The sequence below is a fragment of the Brachionichthys hirsutus genome, chromosome 18 (assembly GCF_040956055.1).
Source record: "Brachionichthys hirsutus isolate HB-005 chromosome 18, CSIRO-AGI_Bhir_v1, whole genome shotgun sequence".
Classification (NCBI taxonomy): Eukaryota; Metazoa; Chordata; class Actinopteri; order Lophiiformes; family Brachionichthyidae; genus Brachionichthys; species Brachionichthys hirsutus.
The window spans coordinates 383,622-402,231 of NC_090914.1; the positions used below are offsets into that span (position 1 = coordinate 383,622).

At 48.0% G+C, this 18,610-nt stretch overlaps 1 protein-coding gene across 1 annotated transcript; it reads right to left on the minus strand.

The window, feature by feature from the left end:
- Window positions 1–461: 461 nt before the first annotated feature.
- Window positions 462–17,168, minus strand: smoc1 (SPARC related modular calcium binding 1). Its single transcript, XM_068752013.1, has 14 exons — window positions 17,067–17,168; window positions 10,612–10,777; window positions 9,942–10,025; window positions 8,889–9,001; window positions 8,689–8,788; window positions 7,622–7,672; window positions 7,089–7,136; window positions 5,787–5,876; window positions 5,632–5,712; window positions 3,317–3,509; window positions 2,348–2,430; window positions 1,564–1,669; window positions 705–949; window positions 462–529 (listed from the first exon to the last, which is right to left on the minus strand). Exons 1-14 carry the CDS (start codon window positions 17,166–17,168, stop codon window positions 462–464), a joined length of 1,530 nt encoding a protein of 509 aa, XP_068608114.1.
- Between the last annotated feature and the right edge of the window lie 1,442 nt (window positions 17,169–18,610).

An 18,610-nucleotide genomic window follows, 5' to 3' on the forward strand; every position in this document is an offset into this window, starting at 1 on the left:
AAGAGTCCACAGCGGAATTAGTGTTTTCTGTTGGGATATTAAAACAATATTATATACTGTATATATACATACACACAGTACAAAGATAGCTTTTCATATTAAACAATTTATCCACGTCATGTCAATCAAAATGAGAACTATCCACGCATGGATGCTCCAGATGCTCCACGCTATGTTCAAACGCATTCTCGTCCCTCAGCCGTGGAATGAGCTCAGTGTTTCCTAGATTAGTTTACATTTTTAAAACTGTGGGATTTGTCCTATATTCTGATTAAAATATTTAAAAATCTTAAATTTTAGCTGCTAAAAAGCAATTTGTAATATTTTTTTCACAGATACAGAACGTGTAGTCGATGGTTGCCGTCCCAACTCTACTCCAAACTGCTATTTGCTAATACGCATGTTAATGGGTTATATGTTAATGGGTCGACATTAGCACGCTATGCTAGTGGCAGCCACTGTTAGTTTGCCTTACTGAACAGTTTTGTCCCTTGCCTTGTTCCGTGGCCCCCACTTGTTGGCGAGTTTCCTGCAAAAGAAAAATATAGAAATATTTTAGAAAATTAATCTCTTGTTCTTAAGTCCCTTAAAAGCTGCCATGAAAGACTAAATGACAATAGACTTGGTTTAACTAGACGGAGTTTAGTTAGCTTTCATGCATGGTCATTCTGGGATTCCTGCCTCACCGTCGCCGCTCCTCTTACCCTCCTTGCTGACGCCCAGGCAGCCTTTCAGCTCCTGCAGGGAGATGGCCCGGTCCTTATTCAGGTCACAGTAGTCGGAGAACTTGCGGGAACACTTCTTGGGTTTGGCTTTCTTCTTCAGGTACCTCTTGAACGGCTTGAGTTCCTTCTTGCTGATGTCGCGGCTGCCGTTGTTATCCAGCTGGGCGAAGTACCAGTGCACCACTCGCTCCTCTAGAGTGTGACTGGGATCGGGCTCGACAAACCTGAGTTACACACATTCAAGCGGATCATTAGTGAAAGCAACAACGCCAATAACCCTACATAAAAACAACATGGTGGGGTGGGGGGGGGGGTAGCGTGACTCCCCCAAAGTGGATCAAACAGCTGTGGACGAGACGATGGAGGTCGTCTCGTCTACAGGAAGACGGATGGATGGATTTGGGTATATGGAGGAGGTAAGCACGCCATCCATTCATTACAAGCCCCACGTCTTGATGTCCTTGGACAAGATAATTAACCCCAGATAGCCCCCGGGGCAGAGAACAAATTCTGACATTTACAATGTGTAAAGTTCAGCTTCCATTATGATCATTTGATATCAAAGGTCTCCTTTGTTTTGCAGAACTGATGCGTCTTTGCAGGACAGCGTGCGCAGCTTCAGTCCAAATAGCTTTCAGTCCTATCAGTGACGGAACCGAAATGCAATGATGGAAAATGTTTGTGCCAAGATCTGTGCATCGTCAGGAATAGTGATGGAATATTGGTGGTCGATTCAGACAAGCGAAGGGAAATATCATCCGAGTAAAAGCAGGAGAGGGAAACGTTTTCCATAAAGAGTCAGCCATGGCCCGTCCCATCCCGTCTCGACTCGTCTTACCTCCCGCCACCGGGGGGGACCGGTGAGTTTATGGCTTGCACCATGTCTGTGGTGAGTGCGTCCAACAAGCTTGTAATGAATTCTGCTTTCTTTCCCTCTGGGCAGCCTGGTAAAATAAAAAGAAAGAAAGTCGATGTTGTCCAGAAGTCAAACGGTTGTATCTGTTAAATGGCATTTTACATTCTGGTTATAAATGCACGTTTCAGGCTTCAGAACGCAGAACTGATGCACATGGTGATGAGCGTTTTGTTGAACAGTGCAGCCCGTTAACGTTTATGGCACGACGCTTGGGTAACTGGTTTTAATAGCCCAGATGCATGCTTTTAATAGCAGTGCAAATACCTCCCTCCTAATTGTGAATCTTAGAGCGGAGCATCAAAAGCAGCTGCGTTCAAAACTCTAATCCCATCCTCTTTGGGGGGGGGGGGGGGTCCCTTTACTCGTAGCCATTCTTCCTCCTCGTTCCCTGCCCCGCTCGAGCCTCCTCCTGCCCTTTCTCCCGTCCTGTGGGAAGTGGTCGCTGCTCCGCCAGGTGAAACCATTTAGCGTTTCCTACAGCCCAGCTCAGAGGAAAGCCGCCTTGCTGCGTCTTAATCCAAGTGTTAAATTAGGGCCGGATGAGGCGTAAACCGTAAAGCATGCTGCTCGTACGACCAGGTGAGATGGGACCGCCAGCATCGAGTCTCCTCAGGAATAGATCCAATGACCTCCCGTGGTGCATTTTTAAATCTAAATATTAAACAGCCTGTCACAGTACTGTGTGTGTGTGGGGGGGGGGCGGGACCTGTCAAGTCTCTGCCTTGGAAAGGATCTTCAGTGTCTGAGACGCGAGACCGAGCAGCACCATCACACTCCGGCGTCTGGTACCTGGGAGGACAGCAGAAACACAGAAGACCTCAGAGGGCGGAGCTTAAACCTCAGGATACTATTGGTGCAGGCAAACATCTGTATTATAGTTATGAAACCATGGACCATCTGAAATCTACTTATCATTCTTCGGCTTTAATTACCTTTAAGTTTAAATTCATTTTAGACTCAATATACTGTATAAGCGCGCACGCACACACACACACACACAAAGGGCTTGTCGAGTAATGGGCAGCCACGTACCACGCCCTAGGAACAGCTTGTGGGTTCTGGTGCCTTGCTCAAGGGCCCCCTCCAGCTTCCAGTTCACACTCCATGACTTGAACCGGCTGACTAATTAATAACTCTTCGTATAAATGCTTGAACACCGAATTGGGTCCGACATGCACAGCAAACCGTGAAACATCATGACTCGTTTTCTCCTGGCTGTCCTGACTGGATTTGAAGAGGATGGAAAATTGAGCATGTGTATCTCATTTGCCTTTTTTCAAAGTAAAAGCAAAGTTTATTTCTTTTTTTCAGTCTACGGGGGCTACTGATCCAGGAAAGGATGTGTGACGCATTAGCCTGCACCAAAAAAAAAGGGGGGGTGAGTGACACGAGGTCTGTTTGTCTTACTCAAGTTGTAATGTTCATATCTGAGCTGGAATCATGGAAGCTTTTAAACAGCCAGTACATGTTTCAGCACAACTGGATTCATCTCCATCCCTGTGAGAAGCAGCTGGAGCAAAAACCCAGAGCAGAGACTACAATTACGAGGTATCTCAGAAAGATTGGATCCTCTAGCGTTCAGCATCATCGTGTGCAGCTCTTAACAGGCTTTGTCCATTCATGTGTTGAGTATTGTAGTACAGGGCCAGAGGCAGAAGCTCAGGGGCAATTTTACCTGGTGGAGGTTCCAGGAATGGGACGTCCTGTGTCCACCAGAACACACCAGCAGTAGCCTGTGGACTGGTGGCACTGGACCGGTTTGTAAAGCCCTCCAGGTCCACAGTCGGGGATGAAAATGGCCTCGCGTGGGTTCTGTCGCGCCTCTTCCAGTGCGCTCTGGCGCTCCTGGTCACAAGAAGGAACTTTCTCTAAAACCATGAGAAAAACACTCAATATAGAACAGATATAGAACTGGTCCAAGACAACAGAAAAGATGAATGAATCATTGAATATCATCAAGCACAATCCCCCTGTGACACGTGGAACTGTCCCACTGCAGTGCTGGCGAGCTCTGCTCCAGAAAGCCTCCAGTCCTCCTGCAGGTTCCACGAGGAGGCCACGCTTCACGCCAGCTGCGCCGCCCTCCAGACACCGTCGGTCCACGCTGTATTTACAGTCACTCACTCTTAAGTACAGTGCTACCTCCTGAACCAGTTGCCATGGGGATGAAGTGTGCTTTTGTCAGTCCCGTTCCATTCATCCTTTACAGAGCAGGACGCTGCAGTGGGAGTCGCGTTAACCACGATGTAACGTAATTAAAGATTACAGTGGTGGTGATTCAGCAGCAGGCCGGACCTGTGTGTGTGTGTGTGTGTGTGCCTTAATACACCAAAAGATGTCTTCTGTGGAGACTCGCACTCAAGTGTCCTTCACGCCGTGCTCTGGTCTTTGCCAAGGCCCCCTCACATCCAAACTATTTAGCACTGTTAATTATACAGACGTTACGCTGGCGCCAGGCTCTAGGAGTCCCAAAAGAAAATTGTTTTTATACCTGCAAGTGGAAAAAGGCTGGACGCTTGAAAGGCAATCCCTTCGGCGTTGCGCAGAATTGAAATTCAATCTATGACTCCTTCGCCTGCCTTGCATTTCTGCTTTATTATATTTTCTCCTTTTCGCTTCCTCTTCAGCGATGGTGCTCTTTTAACCCTAACCCTAACCAAAACCCAAAATGAATATCATCCTTTTATCGGTCACATTTCATCCCTTTCAGTCCCTCCATCATCCGTCTTCCTCCCAGCTTCTCTGAACCAACCCCAATGGCTTTCAGCTGTGGGCTAATCGCTGCAATGTCGTCTCTAGCGGTCCTTCGCTGCAGTTAAAATGGTAGAAATTAACTCTGTGGGAAGGCATGACGGAAGGCATGACGGTGCTCAAGTGTGTTTGTGACCCGCAGAACAACAGAACCGGACGTAACTGAGCGGTCGCTCCATAAACGGGTATCTGGGCGGCGTTCCCCTGAGCCTTGCTGCAGGGAACGCTTCACCTGGGGGACTTGGGCTTTTTGTTAGCACCTACTTGGTCATCATATCCCGTCATCACTTATAGTTCTGACAGTAAAACACACGTTTGTGCTGCATCAGATTAATGGTTAATCAATCCCAGTTCAAGCTCGCATATATATATATATATTAAATACAATAAGCAACCGTTTGATCCTTTCTGGTCGTTAGCAGGTTTGTGGTTCATTAGAAAAGTATGTGAAAATCTGGCAGCAGAGCATCATTAAAAAAAAAGAAGAACTTTGCATTGCTTTGCCTAAGAAAGCAACATCATCACTGTAAATCCTAAATATGGCGACTGCGGAGCTACAACCTGTGTAGTTAGACAGGTTCTGATTTATATTAGCCATTAAATCATTTTCTCTACTACCCAAAACACTGACATCAACACAGAGAATCGAGAAACGCCTGCCCAAAAGCACCGCACACCCCGTAAAGTAGCACACCAGCGCTGGACGACGTGTTCAAATCCGTCAGGAAAACTCAATTCTGTTTATTTCCTGCCTTCCTACACATTTTGTTTTGTAAGGCCATTTTATGATCCTTGTGACTGGATGTCTGCCTGCAGATCAAACATGCATGCGAGCAACACCTCACCAGAAACAGCTGCTTTACAGCCTTCCAGCATCAACAGCACCGCAACAGTCAACAAGCTCCTCATTCAGCCCCGACAAACACTGTAAAACTGAACCAGAGGGCCAGCCAGCCAATCACTGCCACCGGTTGAGTTTTTGTCCGTGCTGATATCGCAGTGATCTTTGAGTAGGTTACTCTACAATGACCTAAATGCCTTTGACTTTTATAGAATGCATCATTTTTGCTCCTAAGATGCGAACCCAGTGCGAGTCAGAACCTCCAGATGTTGTTAAACCCATCTGATTACATTCTGACCTTATAGAAACACACATACTACACACAGTGTGTACTTCAAATGCATCAAGGCTACTATATGTTCAGTTCAGGGGGCTGAGGGTGCGTTTGTTTCCTTCACCTTGCCTCCTGGTAGCGGAGCTATTCTGCTTATTCTCCTTATAGCCCAGCTGCTTTATCCACAGGGTCGGAGCCGTTATCTCTGCAACGGAAGCAGAGAAAACATTTTCATTCTGCCAACCCTCTCGGGTTCAGGAGCAGCTAGCTCGGACTTACCGTCGCCCTGGTGGGGGGCGTGCGTCTCCATGGTGGGCGTGGGCTTGGAGCCATCATCTGGGTTGAGGGTGAGAAAGAAACGGAAAGAGACTACCATTATTGAGGTTAATACAATCTACTCTCCAGAACTGTTGAATGGTTGGGATTTGCACATGGCCCGGCCAAGACAGACAGACAGACAACAGACAGACGGACACAGACAACAGACAGATGGACACAGAAAACGGACAGACAGACACAGAAAACAGACACAGATAGACAGACGAGCAATAAACGTGACGCTCACATTCACTAGTCAACTCTTCACACTCCCAGTTTCACATCAGAAGCTGCACATTCATCATAATTACATTTTAAACCACACCCAAGTTACAACCCCCCCGCCTCCATCAGGACCCACTGGGTGCAGCGTGGGCATTCCCACAGTTAACCCACTTTCTCCATCACTAGGCTGTCGACAGCTTACATCTTAGCTCCAGCTAAAGAACAGGTGCGTGTTCTGCTCGGCGGATCAATGGATCAATGTGCTGCAATAGACTGATCATGCTGCCTAAAGAATACTCACCCCGTGCAGCTTCGTAGCATCTGGACCTGCCCTTAGGAAATAATTACATCAAAAACACCACAGAGAGCTGGAGACATTCCAGAGACACTAAAGTTAAATCACACATCGTGTTAGCAAAAAGGAACACTGATCTGATGAAACTATAACAGTCATTCCTCGCTAACTAACCCAGACCTGGTCAAACGACCTACAGACATTTAGCTCCGGTCGCTGTCTTTGACTACCTTATTTACATCTTGAAACAACTTCTGTATCTTAGTGTTTGATCCAGGTCTGGTCTGGACTAGGAGCAACAAAGTGATCCCAGACTCCCCAAACAGACATGAACCAACCATCTGCGATGAACACCCCCCCCCCCCCCCCCCCCTTTACTTTATGCTCTTTTTGTAGTCAGTCTTCATCACCACTACATCCCTCGTGGGGCCTCACTTTGTGACCGGATCACCTTTTCTCAGGGGCCCCATACTGTACTATGTTACTTTCAGTTAGGTTTGTCTGATGATGAAAGCAGAGGACGATAAAAAGAAAGCTTCTGCATTGCTTTCACTTCTATTTTTTAAGAGCAAAAAAATTAAAATTACAAATGCCGTCTTCTTGTCCGTCTGCGCTGCACAAATATAGACTTTGCACAGATCAGAGCGGAGAAAAACGGCAGACATTTGAACTTGTGCTCTCCGTCATACAAATGAAAGCACTCACAGCCATGCAAACACGACGGGCAACAGATCTCAGCTCACCTTTTCTCCCAGAGTTCGGTGGTCCGGGCGGTTTATCGGTTACTGACCCTGCACGGGGAAAAAAACGAGCAAAATATACAAAGCAAGGAATCGACAGACGAAGCAACGTCTCAACTTTTAAAACATTTGATCGTGAAATGCTTTTTCACCCCAAAACAACTAAAGTGTTCCAAAGAAACAGGAAACAGGCCTCCCAAAGACGACCCGACCTACGACGTGTGGACAGGGTTACATCTGGAGGTTTGTCAGAGCTTGATGGCTGCATTCTGTTAGTTCTGGATAGCAGGCAGGCATTGAAACATTCTGCTTGTTGCTTTCTCTCACAGCTGACTGATGCAAACCTGAATGATCCATACCATCTGTGGAAAACGATTAGCAATCAAAAACAACGGTCCAAACCGCATTCGCTGCATGCAGGTTTTCCTGTTTCATGCACGGATGCGTGGAAGAAGAGCGACATCAGGCAACCGATGCCAATAGAAGGGCAGGAAGAAGGCATTTCACACGACGGCAACTGGAAGGAAGCGTACTACCTGACAATCCACTTGTCCCAGCATGAGTTCCCATAAATTCACGGAAGTTTCCTGCAAATGTATGTGAGACGATTGATTTGGGTCATCATGTCAGTGAAGGTTATTCATTTTCACCGAAGGTCGGTTGGGCAGTCTTCGCCTCTAGCTTTGCTCGGACTCTGATTACACATCTTTGCAAGAAACAATGAAGATATCGGATCTTATGCAGGACAGGAATGAGGCAGGTAAAGGTAGCGTTAAAAATGACGTCTTGTGAGTTCATTGATTTTAAAACTGGAAACCTGAGAACATGTCTTCATTCTAGCGGCGTCAAAGTCTTCTTCATTTGTGTATATGCAGAACCGAAGCACGGCAGGTGGCGAGGGAATCTCAGCCGATTAGTGGCGCAGGTTGGGCATGGAGAAAAGAAAAGGCCGAGCAGAGTGAGAAGCATCTGGCATGCGACCGCTCTCACCACACGCCACACAAAAGCTGCTCCAGTGGCTGAGCAATTCAATTCTGGCAAAGCCCCCCCCTGTATTATCTTCTGACGGAAAATGATGGTGATTATCATAAAGTGTTCCCATCCAGGAGGAGCCTGCAGTGTGCTCTCGGTCTCCTGCAGCCTGCTGAGAGCCGTTACACAAGAGCCCCCCCCCCCCCCCCCCCCCAAGAGGCCCCTGGATGTATGGCCTCCTCGTTGACCTTGCACCTGCTATACGCCAGATGATATGCAATACACACGTGGGCATAGAAAAACAGCCCCCCCGTTAACGTTAGCCCAAAGGCCGAGTTAGCTCTTCATCAGCGCCCCGGAAAGACATTCAACATCTTCCTCATATCCTGGAGTCGATGAATAAACGCAATAATAATGATTTCTGAACTTAATTGATCCAAATCTTTGCGGCTGTTCTTTCAACAACTCCTGCAAGTGTGGCCAGAATTATAATTTCTTTGCCCCTGTTGCCGGCGGTTTCTGCTGGCGTCCCGGTTTAGCATCACCACAAATCAGCAGCCAGACAATGCAAGCCACGTTGGTATTTTAAGATTCATAAACAAATGAGAAAAGCCCCCCCCCGCCACAGTACCTGAACAAACCGGGGTCCGGTTGTGGGCGGAGGAGCCGCTCACTGGCTTGCCATCGCTGGTCACACACCAACAGTAGCCTGTCAGAGTATGACACTGGACCTGCAAAGGTAGATTACACCAAATACTGCAATAATGTACACAGATTGGTGTCTATATCAAAGTATAAATACTACACGATCAAAGACGTGATGAGTCAGACCTTGGCAAACGTTCCGTCCTCGTTGCACTCTGGGATGAACATGGACTCCTGAGGCCTTCTGGCTTGTTCCAAAGCCTGGTTCCTCTCCACGCGACACTTGGACTGACCTGCATCTGCAACAGCTTGACATCGTGCGCTAACCTCAGAGATATGGTGCATGGATTCAAACAGACACCTCGCCTCCTCTGGAGTAAAAGGCGGGCGGAGCCAGAATTGTGCGGTGACATCACCACGGAGGACAGGTTGACCAAATGTCACAGCGACTTGTTTAAATTGGTCTGATTGATGGAAATGTAAATCAACTTTATGAACAGTAGCTTTTAGCACTTTCATCATCACGTCTGCAAACATCTGTTGCCTCTAGCAACCAGTCGCAGAAAAACGGCCTTTTCTGAAACCAACTTTTTACAAAACCTGGTTTTAGTACGGCCCAAAAAGGAAGCCATGGAAGTTCAGCGGTGATCCGGATAAGAGAGTTCATATATTCAGCCTTCTTTGACATTCCCAGGTCATGCAACAACTGTCGCTAAGGCAACGCAGGTCTGCTGCATCGGCCAGCGTGCTCGCCGAGCTTTCCTTGGCACGCCACGGATACGAAACAAATCCCACGCATTACCAACCAAATCCAACTCCAGAAATGGATTTGGTTGGAACCGCTGTTTTTCCTAATGGACAGCGGGGCTGAAATGGGGGGGGGGGGGGGTGCCCCGATCCAACCTAGACTCTAGACCTATCAATCTCTGCTGTTGTTGAGTGGCTGGCATCCAGAGACTGTAAAAATGTACACGCCTACAGAGAAGACATCTTCTCATTCCCCTCCAGAAGTATCCGGCGTTCGCTTTGGATCCCGGCTGCATCCCAAACATCTCCATGTCTGATGTAAATCACTTCTCTGTTTTGCTTTGCCGTCTCCAGTCTCCAAGGGAAGTTCAGATTAGATTACAATGAGGCAAGGACCTTTAGAATCTTAGCAACACAGAATAACATTCCACTTGAGCTTATCTCCCCGTAATCACTCCCTGCGACTGAGACTGGATCCGGATGCTGGATTACCTTTGAGGTCCAGGTCTCTCCCGTCGGATGTGGGAGTGGGTGCTGCAACCACCGGCATCTGATCCATCTTCACCCAGCTTTTACCTGAAAGGCAAACGGATCCGTGTGAACCGAGGCTGAGGATGTTACTTACATTTCTACTACATATTTAAATGGTAAATTAAAATATCACACGAAACGCATCCATACCTGGAAGGTCTTTTTTCCAGCAAGTTGCAGAATCGTAAAGATCAGATTGTGTTATTTTACTGTTGAGTGACGATGAGTCCAGTCTTCAGAGGTCTGTCCCACAGATGGATGTGTGATACACTTTTAAACCTACCCCCGGAATGCATCACGCATCCGACATTTTGAGTGCATCCGATTGTTCTTTTTGTTGGTGATGCAAACCAGGGTTTGCTCAAGGCCCCTCCCCAAACCGCTGCAAATGTGTACAGCGAGCCTTGTAGCAGCAAATTGCTTTTACCTCATTTTTACCAATGATACTGTACATTGAAAAGCATTACCCAGAAACGTCCAATCAGAAAACGCCAACCCAATAACACAAAAACATCACAACACCACAATGGAACAAAGTTCCTGTTATGTTCTGTGCAAATGAAACTAAAGTAAAATTTAGATTTAGACAACAACAACAATAGTGCAGCCTCAGAAATGGATTGGTCCTCACCTCGACACCGGCCTCGGTGCGCCAGCGCCAGAGATCTGTCCTTGCAACGCGCCCTCTGCAGCTCACAGCCGGTGTCATAGCTCCGCCCGTCCGAGCCGCACACCGGCTTCCCCTGCGTCCGTGAGCAGATGACCCCACAGTGACCGTCTCTGTCTCCTATCAGCCACTGCGGGGAGAAACACAGCGGCATGTTTGCAAGTCTTTTTGGCTCGTTCGTCTCTTCTAGTTCCATTATGTTTGAACAGCGACTGCATTCAGCTGAAGCGGAGACTTTGGCAAAGCAACTTACAAATTGGGCTCATGGGTCATTTGCCTTTGCTCTGAACACTTGTCAATCTTTGGCTGGAGATGGGCCGAGCCTTGAGCAGGTTTGAAGGGAGCCCAAGTAGGTTTAGAGGGGGGGGGGGGGGGGGGATCCTCCTCCAACTCTCCCCTATTCTTTACCCATGAAATATTAGCAAGTCTATTCTACTCTGCCGTTCGACAGCACTAATGGTTCTTGGCTTTGCAGCAGCCTATTTATGGTCCAACGGGTTTCAGGCGAGCGCAGACTGCTTGAGCGATGGAGCGGTGGTGAATGAGTAGGTGCACGTCAAGCAGCACCCCAACCCTCCATGGAGCTCCATGCCAACTGTTGTCTGAATCCAGCACGGCAGGTACGATGGCAAAGTGGTGGAAGGAGAGGCACGGCCAGAAACTAAAGGAACACTTTCCATCCTTCGCTATTCCAAACTCAGGGGAGAAATGCACGCAGGAAAGCTCGCATGTTCACAAGCATCAGCTTCTCCCCTCCCTCTCCTCCTCACGCTGATGCCCGACAACATCAAAACAGTGTTGCCTGGAGACGGGCTTTCGGCAAACACATAAAAGCGCAATCAGAGAGCTGAACAAAGCCAAACTGCTGATGTCATGAAGGAACCAGCGCACAACTGGATCTGATGCACGAAAGACTCACACGGAGTCCTGAACAGATGAACGGCGTGGCATCCTCTGAAGGCAGCAGCTCTCCCATGTGGGCCGTCGTTTTGGCTTCGTTATTATTGCTTTTATTAAGAAGTCAAATCGTCAGAATTCACTGCCCCTCCGTTTTCCTGGACATCAATGGACTTTCACACTAATCGACTGTAATCGCCTCTTTACCCAAAGAGTTCAGCGTCGTGCCCACAACCAAAGCGTGTAATTAATCTGGAAAGCGCTAAACGTCCTGCGAGCCTCGCTGGCAGAACACTGCGGATAGTTGGATTTTAAATAATCAGTCATATTCTGGCTCATCTCGCTTTCTCGCCGATGTCCTGGAACCTAAACAGGAGTTCAAATTTGTTGCAGGGCTATTGGATATTTGGGGAACATAAATAATAATCTATTAGCTGTAGGAAATTGAGAGAGAGCTTCACTGGTCCAGAGACTGTCCTGATCACAGAGGGGCTCTTCTGGATCCAGTAAAACATTGAAAATAGGGGTGGAACGTTTCAGAGGAGATACACAATCCTAACTCCGCTCAGGATGGATCCAGCTCAGCAGAACATCCAGAACAAGCCAGACTGTTCAATGTGATTTAAGAGTTGGCACTGAAGCGTCGCAGAAAGTCTCGTCAGAGCGCTCGGAGTAAAACGAAGCCATGATGGGCCTCTTTATGAGCGAGTGCAGACAGGGAGGAAAGCACAGCGCATCGGTTCACGGCGTTCTCCTTCTGGCTTCGGCAAAAGACGGGAATAATTCAGTCGTAGGAAGAAAAGCGTGTATCTGCATAATATCGTTCCCCCCCCCAAGAAAAAATACAATAAAAAAGGCTACCAAAAGAACATGACTCTTCAAAATAGAGAGAACAGCAAGTTGGACTTGAAACATAAGTGAAGGAGGAGGCAGCTACGTGTTTATTCCACAGCAGAGGAGGCCAGGAAGCAGATCGTCTCTGATGAACGGTTAAATAAAGCGGCATCCGAAGCCAGCCGTACTCAAAGCCTGATTTAGGCCCCCTCCAGGTGAAGAGCCACAAAGTCTGCCTCTGCCTCCAACCAGACCGATCCTCCCTCTCCCCGACTCGGAGCCTAATGGATGCAGCTCCTCCACCTCCTCCGTCATCATAAAACATTAAGTCACAGATTTCAAGACGGCATTGTCACTGGAAATAAACACTCCTACTCCCACACACACACACACACACACACACACACAGTCATTCCTTAGTCAGCCCCTTCCCACCCACAGACTCGTCTCCTGTAAACCTGAGACTCCAGCGAAGAAGAAAATGTCTCTCAATTTATGGCTGGGAGATCTAGACAAACTACAAACACTCTTCAGAGAACATTCTTCTTGTTCTACCCTTCAGATAAACAAATCAAACTGGAAACTATTGAAACGTAGCTCGCCCGACCCAATGATTTGTTTTACAGGGAATTATATTTACACACCTGGTTATGAGTGTCCAGTATTCGAGCTAAGCTAACCGTCTCTAGCCTCATAACGAACTAATGCTATCGTCATGCTAATGTCAACAAACCCCAGCGTAATTCTCAAACTCTTTATTCCACTATTCCTGGGGAACGCTGCATCTCTTTGGGAGTTGATTGTAGGCAATTTGAATTCTAAATAGCTTGCATCCAGATGTGCAATTCAGAATAAAAGAACTGGGGAACAACTCAATGGAGGGGAAATGGCGCCGCCGGCAGGGTGCACTAAACCCCATCTAATCTAATCTGATGAGGCGACTCCCTTCACCGAGCCGCCGCTCTACACGAGGCCCTCACAACAATTAATGTGCACGTGGTGCACGTTTGACTCCTGCCAAAACAGAGTTCATGCACACCAGTAGTGACAGTCACCGAGTCTGGCTTGCTTGTTGCGTGAGAAACGATTCCTTCCCCCCGTGGTGACGGCCCGCTGAGTGAAGTCTTGTTTTTGGCGTTAATGTTCTGGGCGCCGTCAGGTTGGCGTGATCCACACCCTTCCGGCAGCCTGACGGGTGTGGATCACGCCAACCTGACGGCGTTAAAACAGATTCAGGCAGATGCTTTCATTTGCTGTCCAATCCAGGTTTGTTGCTGCTGCAGCATCAACCGGGATGACGGGACCTGGCATCACTCCCTGACAGAAAACAGCCCCTCCCGTTAGGAGGTCGGGGTTGAAACCCAGCCGACATCCCATAATCAAAACAAAATAAACCCATCTAAATAAAGCAGAGTAACAGCAGCTATTGTTGCATCTGCAGAGGAACACGGGCTGCTTTAGGAACCCGTGGGAGAAACGCTCAAACGAGCTTCCTGTAAATGATTGCCGAGAGTTTTCCACCAATAAGCAGCGTCACAGATTTAGAGCGAGGCCACTGGAACGACCACTCAGAGAGCCTCGCTTTCATTTCCAAAGAGGAAAGCAAGAAAAGAAATCGACCCATTCTCATCTGAAACCGATGAGATGGCCGACCAGAGCGACGAGGCGATGAATGACGTCTAGTGAGAAAACGGCGTCGGCCCCGTTTGACGAGCAGGAATGCTCACCTTGACCTGAATGACATCACCGCTTCGCTTTCACAGATGGAGATTAATTACAAACGACTTGCATCCCCGTGTTACAAAGGGAGAGTGTGCAAGCTCTGCACGATCGCCCTGGGGCACAACAACAACAAGCAAACAACCGCAACACACACACACACGGCCTTGTCCTCTCAGCATTCCCACATCAACAAGTGGAGGAAGAGGAAGATAAAACAGAGGTAACAAGCAAATGAAAGTCGTTCACCGATGGCAGGGCTCATCGTGCACTGCTGTGCACGTTCAACAGGCCGACGTAACGTAATTGCTTTAGTCATAATAACGTGCAGTTATTCAGAAATCTCTATACAGAATATTCCGTTTACATACGACCTGGACTAACCCGAGGCTCGTAGTCGTCTCGTTTGAGTTTCATCTCTCGCTCACTGGGGTTCTGAAGGAGGTTGCAAGTTCACCGCCGGCTCTTTGCTCCATCACATGGAGACTGCTGGGAGGATTTTCATGCAGCGGTTGGTGATGCAGAAAATGGCACCAAATCATGGACGTTTTTCCACTTTATTACCGAGGCTTCTTATTTCACCATTTCTGTCAATTCTTCATAAATGTTTGAAGCGATTACCACAAAACTTGCTGGAGGGGGCGGCGCATGTGCCAAGGAGGAAACCATCAAATTGGATGCAGACTAAGAAACGGATCCATGACTTGCTTCAATCCTTCTAACATTGTGAGACAGGGCTTCTTCTCTTTACTTTGATTGGAGGGATTTTCATCAACTTCGATGGAAAAGTAGGAGCCATTGAAATGTTGAGGCGACTAAAGGGTGGATCCATGATTTAATATCCAAAAGTTTCTTCCACGTCCGTTTATCGTGTTGCTCGGTGGATATTTTCCTTACAGAATCCGACACGCCGTATCTTAACAGATAACAGTTAGGTGAATTATCACATTCACACAGAACAACTTGCCATAGTAGGCAAGACAATTAGCTAAAGTCAAACGCCCCCCATAAACGGGCCGATGCTTATTTGCTTGGGGCTCGCTGCCCTGGAATCTCAGAGCTGCGTTTCATTATAGCGACTATAAGGCCCCAAAATTGAGCATGAAATACGTTTAGATGATTACGCCGCTATCAGAGGGAATTGACATATGCAAGCAATTTGATTGGTCGACTTGCCGGTGGAGTAACCCTTCAAGCCGCCTGTCAGTGTCCCGTGAAAGAGAAGCAGAGCTTCTAAATCTCACACCTCCTCCGAGCAAAAGAAGCCGAAGCCACAAACTTCCTCTCCGACATCATTTTCTTTATGATCCTAATCCCAACCTGCTGCAGAACAAAAAGTCAGGACAGAGTTCCTCAAAGGATTTCATGTCCTCTCTGGAGGAGGACAGCGATGCCAAAGTCTGTTTGGTCCTTCTAGGCTGCAGAGAGACGTTTAGACGTGATTATGCTAGGCTGTTTCGCCGCTCAGGCCAGCGTGCTTTTATTCCTGTTTCAGCCACTTTACGAGGCTCCGATGACGCCGCCATCCAAAAATGCAGGTCGACAGCTCATCCATAGCATCACAGGTCGGTTTGATAAAGGAAAGAGGTTCAGGAAGGAAGGCATTCTTATTCGTTAGCCCTGGGTCCCTCTGGGAAACAGATTTTCTTAGTTCCTTCGTGGCTGCCCCCCCCCCCCCCCTGCCTTCATTAAAACCTGCAATCAGATGTGAAGTATAATCCTTTACAAGAACAAAGAGTATCATTTTACATGAGACAATAAAAGTTTTTAATGAGATTCAGACAGATGGCCGTCCGTGAGTCTTGGGTTCTGTCCAAGGTTTCTGCCTGTTAAAGGGACGTTTTTCCTTGCCTCCTCCTTCAAAGTTCTTGCTCTTGTGGCTCAGGTTGGGTTCTGTCTTTCCCTGCTACACCTGCAAAGTGCCTTGAGACAACTTCCTGTTGTGATCCGGCGTTTTAGAAATTGAATTGAGCTGATAGGGATTATTGATTTGTTCTATCTACCCCGCACCATCACAACCGCTGAATTAACTGAGTAACTCAAAGCATGAGGCCGAGTGCGATTCGCCTGGCCGGGAGGAGGATGAAGCAGAGGAGATTATAACCCGATAGAGATGCTCCAACTTGTGACCAGAAGTTGGTTCTTCATTCTGTGCTGAAAAGTGGGAACATGTGGGGGAACAGAGATGCAAGTTTCCAAAACGGCATCACCCTGGTGCCTTCAAAGCGTCACACAAAGCGTCACGCAAAGCGTCACTCAGACTGGTAGGAAACAGTTCGGCAGAGTCTGAAACCACTGCGGCTCATTTCACCGAGACATCTTTACCACAGCGTCTTGGGGAGGGGGGGGTTCAGGGCTGTTGTGAAATGGTTCCAATATGTTAGCAAGTATTACAAATGCAGCCCCCCCCCCCCCCCCCCCCAACTAAAAGCCATGCTGTTCTCCATCACTTACGTCCCTCTCTGCCCGGGCACATCAACGGGTATTTGTGAAAACTCAGTACATCCAGAGATGAATAGAACTTCTGGAAGTATTCGCCGTGTGCGTGTGTGCGCGTGTGCGCGTGTGCGCGTGTTGGTTCTTCTCAGCAGCAACTGTTTATGCGTTTAATCTGAGTCAGAGGTCGAATTTATCTGTAGCTCATAGTAACATTTTCAAGTTTCATTTTCGAAAGTCGTCAAAGTATTGTCTTATCGATTGCTTTGAAGGATCGATTAAAAGTCATCAGTAATCCGATTGGGTGGAACAGCACGCATATTTCTAAAAACATTTCCAGCATAGTCACGTGTTTCTAGACTTACACACTATATGAGTATCTATGTGACGAGGGGTGACATGTTACTGCGTAAAATACGCGCAAGTTTCACAGCGTTTTGTGCATTTCTGCAACGAATCCACGAACATTCGCATGACGCACGCACACACACACACACGCACGCACGCACGCACGCACACGGGTGAGTACTCACCCGTGAACCAGGCCTCTGCGTGGAGACTTGCGGCAGGTAAGCGAGAAGCAGAGGCGCCAGAAAGAGGGAAACGCAAAAGAAGAGAACGCGTGCCAGACGCATGATGGATGGGTGTGAGCGCAGGGTGCGCGTGTTTGTCCGGGGGTCAAGCTGATGATCAACAGGTCCGCCCCGTGGATCAGTAAACACGGAGTTGTCTTCCTTTGGCTCCTTCAGCAGCTGGTCACATAGTGCCACGCACGGGATGAGAACCCACAACCGCGTTGCGCTTTTATCCGCCGCGTCGGGATCAGCCGTTCATCGCGCACTGCTCGCACAGGTCGAGTCGCGCCTGGAGCCATTGGAGCTTGATTTAAAAGCGAGAGGAGACGAGGCGCATCACCGAGCGACAGTCCGACCGTCCAATCAGGAGCGAGGGATGGCGTTAGAAGCCACGCCAGTGGTCCAAGTCTCCACGGGAACGGGAACGGGAACGGCTCCGTCCGGAGCAGCTGCGGGTTCGAACATCGGTGCGTTTTCATCCGCCTCAGAAAAGAGACGACTCACGTTTAAGTTCTTTAATAGAATGACAGCGTGTGTGCGTGAGTGTGCGTGTGTTACAATGGAGCGCTGCGGGAGTATGCGTGTGCGCGTGTGAGGCATAATGCTTCATCTTTGCTTTACTTTAAAGCGTGCAGAAGTTCATTCTTTGATGAAGTTTAGAATGAGGACTTTGGGTTTCGGGTTCGGATCTCCGGGTAGTCAGAGATTTAGCATAAAATAGATGATTGTGTGTTTTTGTAATTTAAAATGTCCCGTTTCTGTCCTGGATGGATGATGCCATGTGGGATGACAAGACGCCATCAAAGTGCACTTCTTCTCACAAGTACAAGTAATTAAACTACATAATCACTATAATGTTCTTCAGAATAAATATGCTTGAAATAAGCACTGTTTTCACAAAAATAGAAAAGGTTACAATACACAAACGATCATGATGTTTCAAACGTTAAATATTATACAGCATTAAGCACAATTTACATCACATTTAATCTGTCTTTATTTCTCTTATTTTACTGACGAGAATCATCCATCTTTTCCCTTTCAGATAAACGGTGCAACGACCAATGAGAGTGGGACGCCGAGTGAGTGCAGGTGTCCAGCTTGAGTTCAGCAACCCCTTAAGAGCTGAAAGGGCAGATCGGGCCACCCCTTGCTGCACGGCTAGCCCCCCCTTCGCCCCTTCGCCGGTCTTTGTCCCGGTAGATGTTTGTAACTTGCTGGCTCTGACGGTTCAGCGCCTTTTTGAGTACCTCAGTGAAGAGCTTTGTAATTAGAGCTATTGAGCTTTAATGATTTCTATGTGCACCAGAAAGAGGCCGGATCGCTTCAAAGACCTGCACTCGAACCAGTGCAGGTCCTCCAGCGCTGCCTCTCCTCCCTGCCCTTCTGTCCTGGGGTGACTGGAGAAATGCTTGAGGATGGGGGGGGGGGGGGGGGGGTCTCTTGGAATGTTAACGAGATCAGTTTATATCTGCTCTTCCCTCTCGCCTCCACCCTCCACC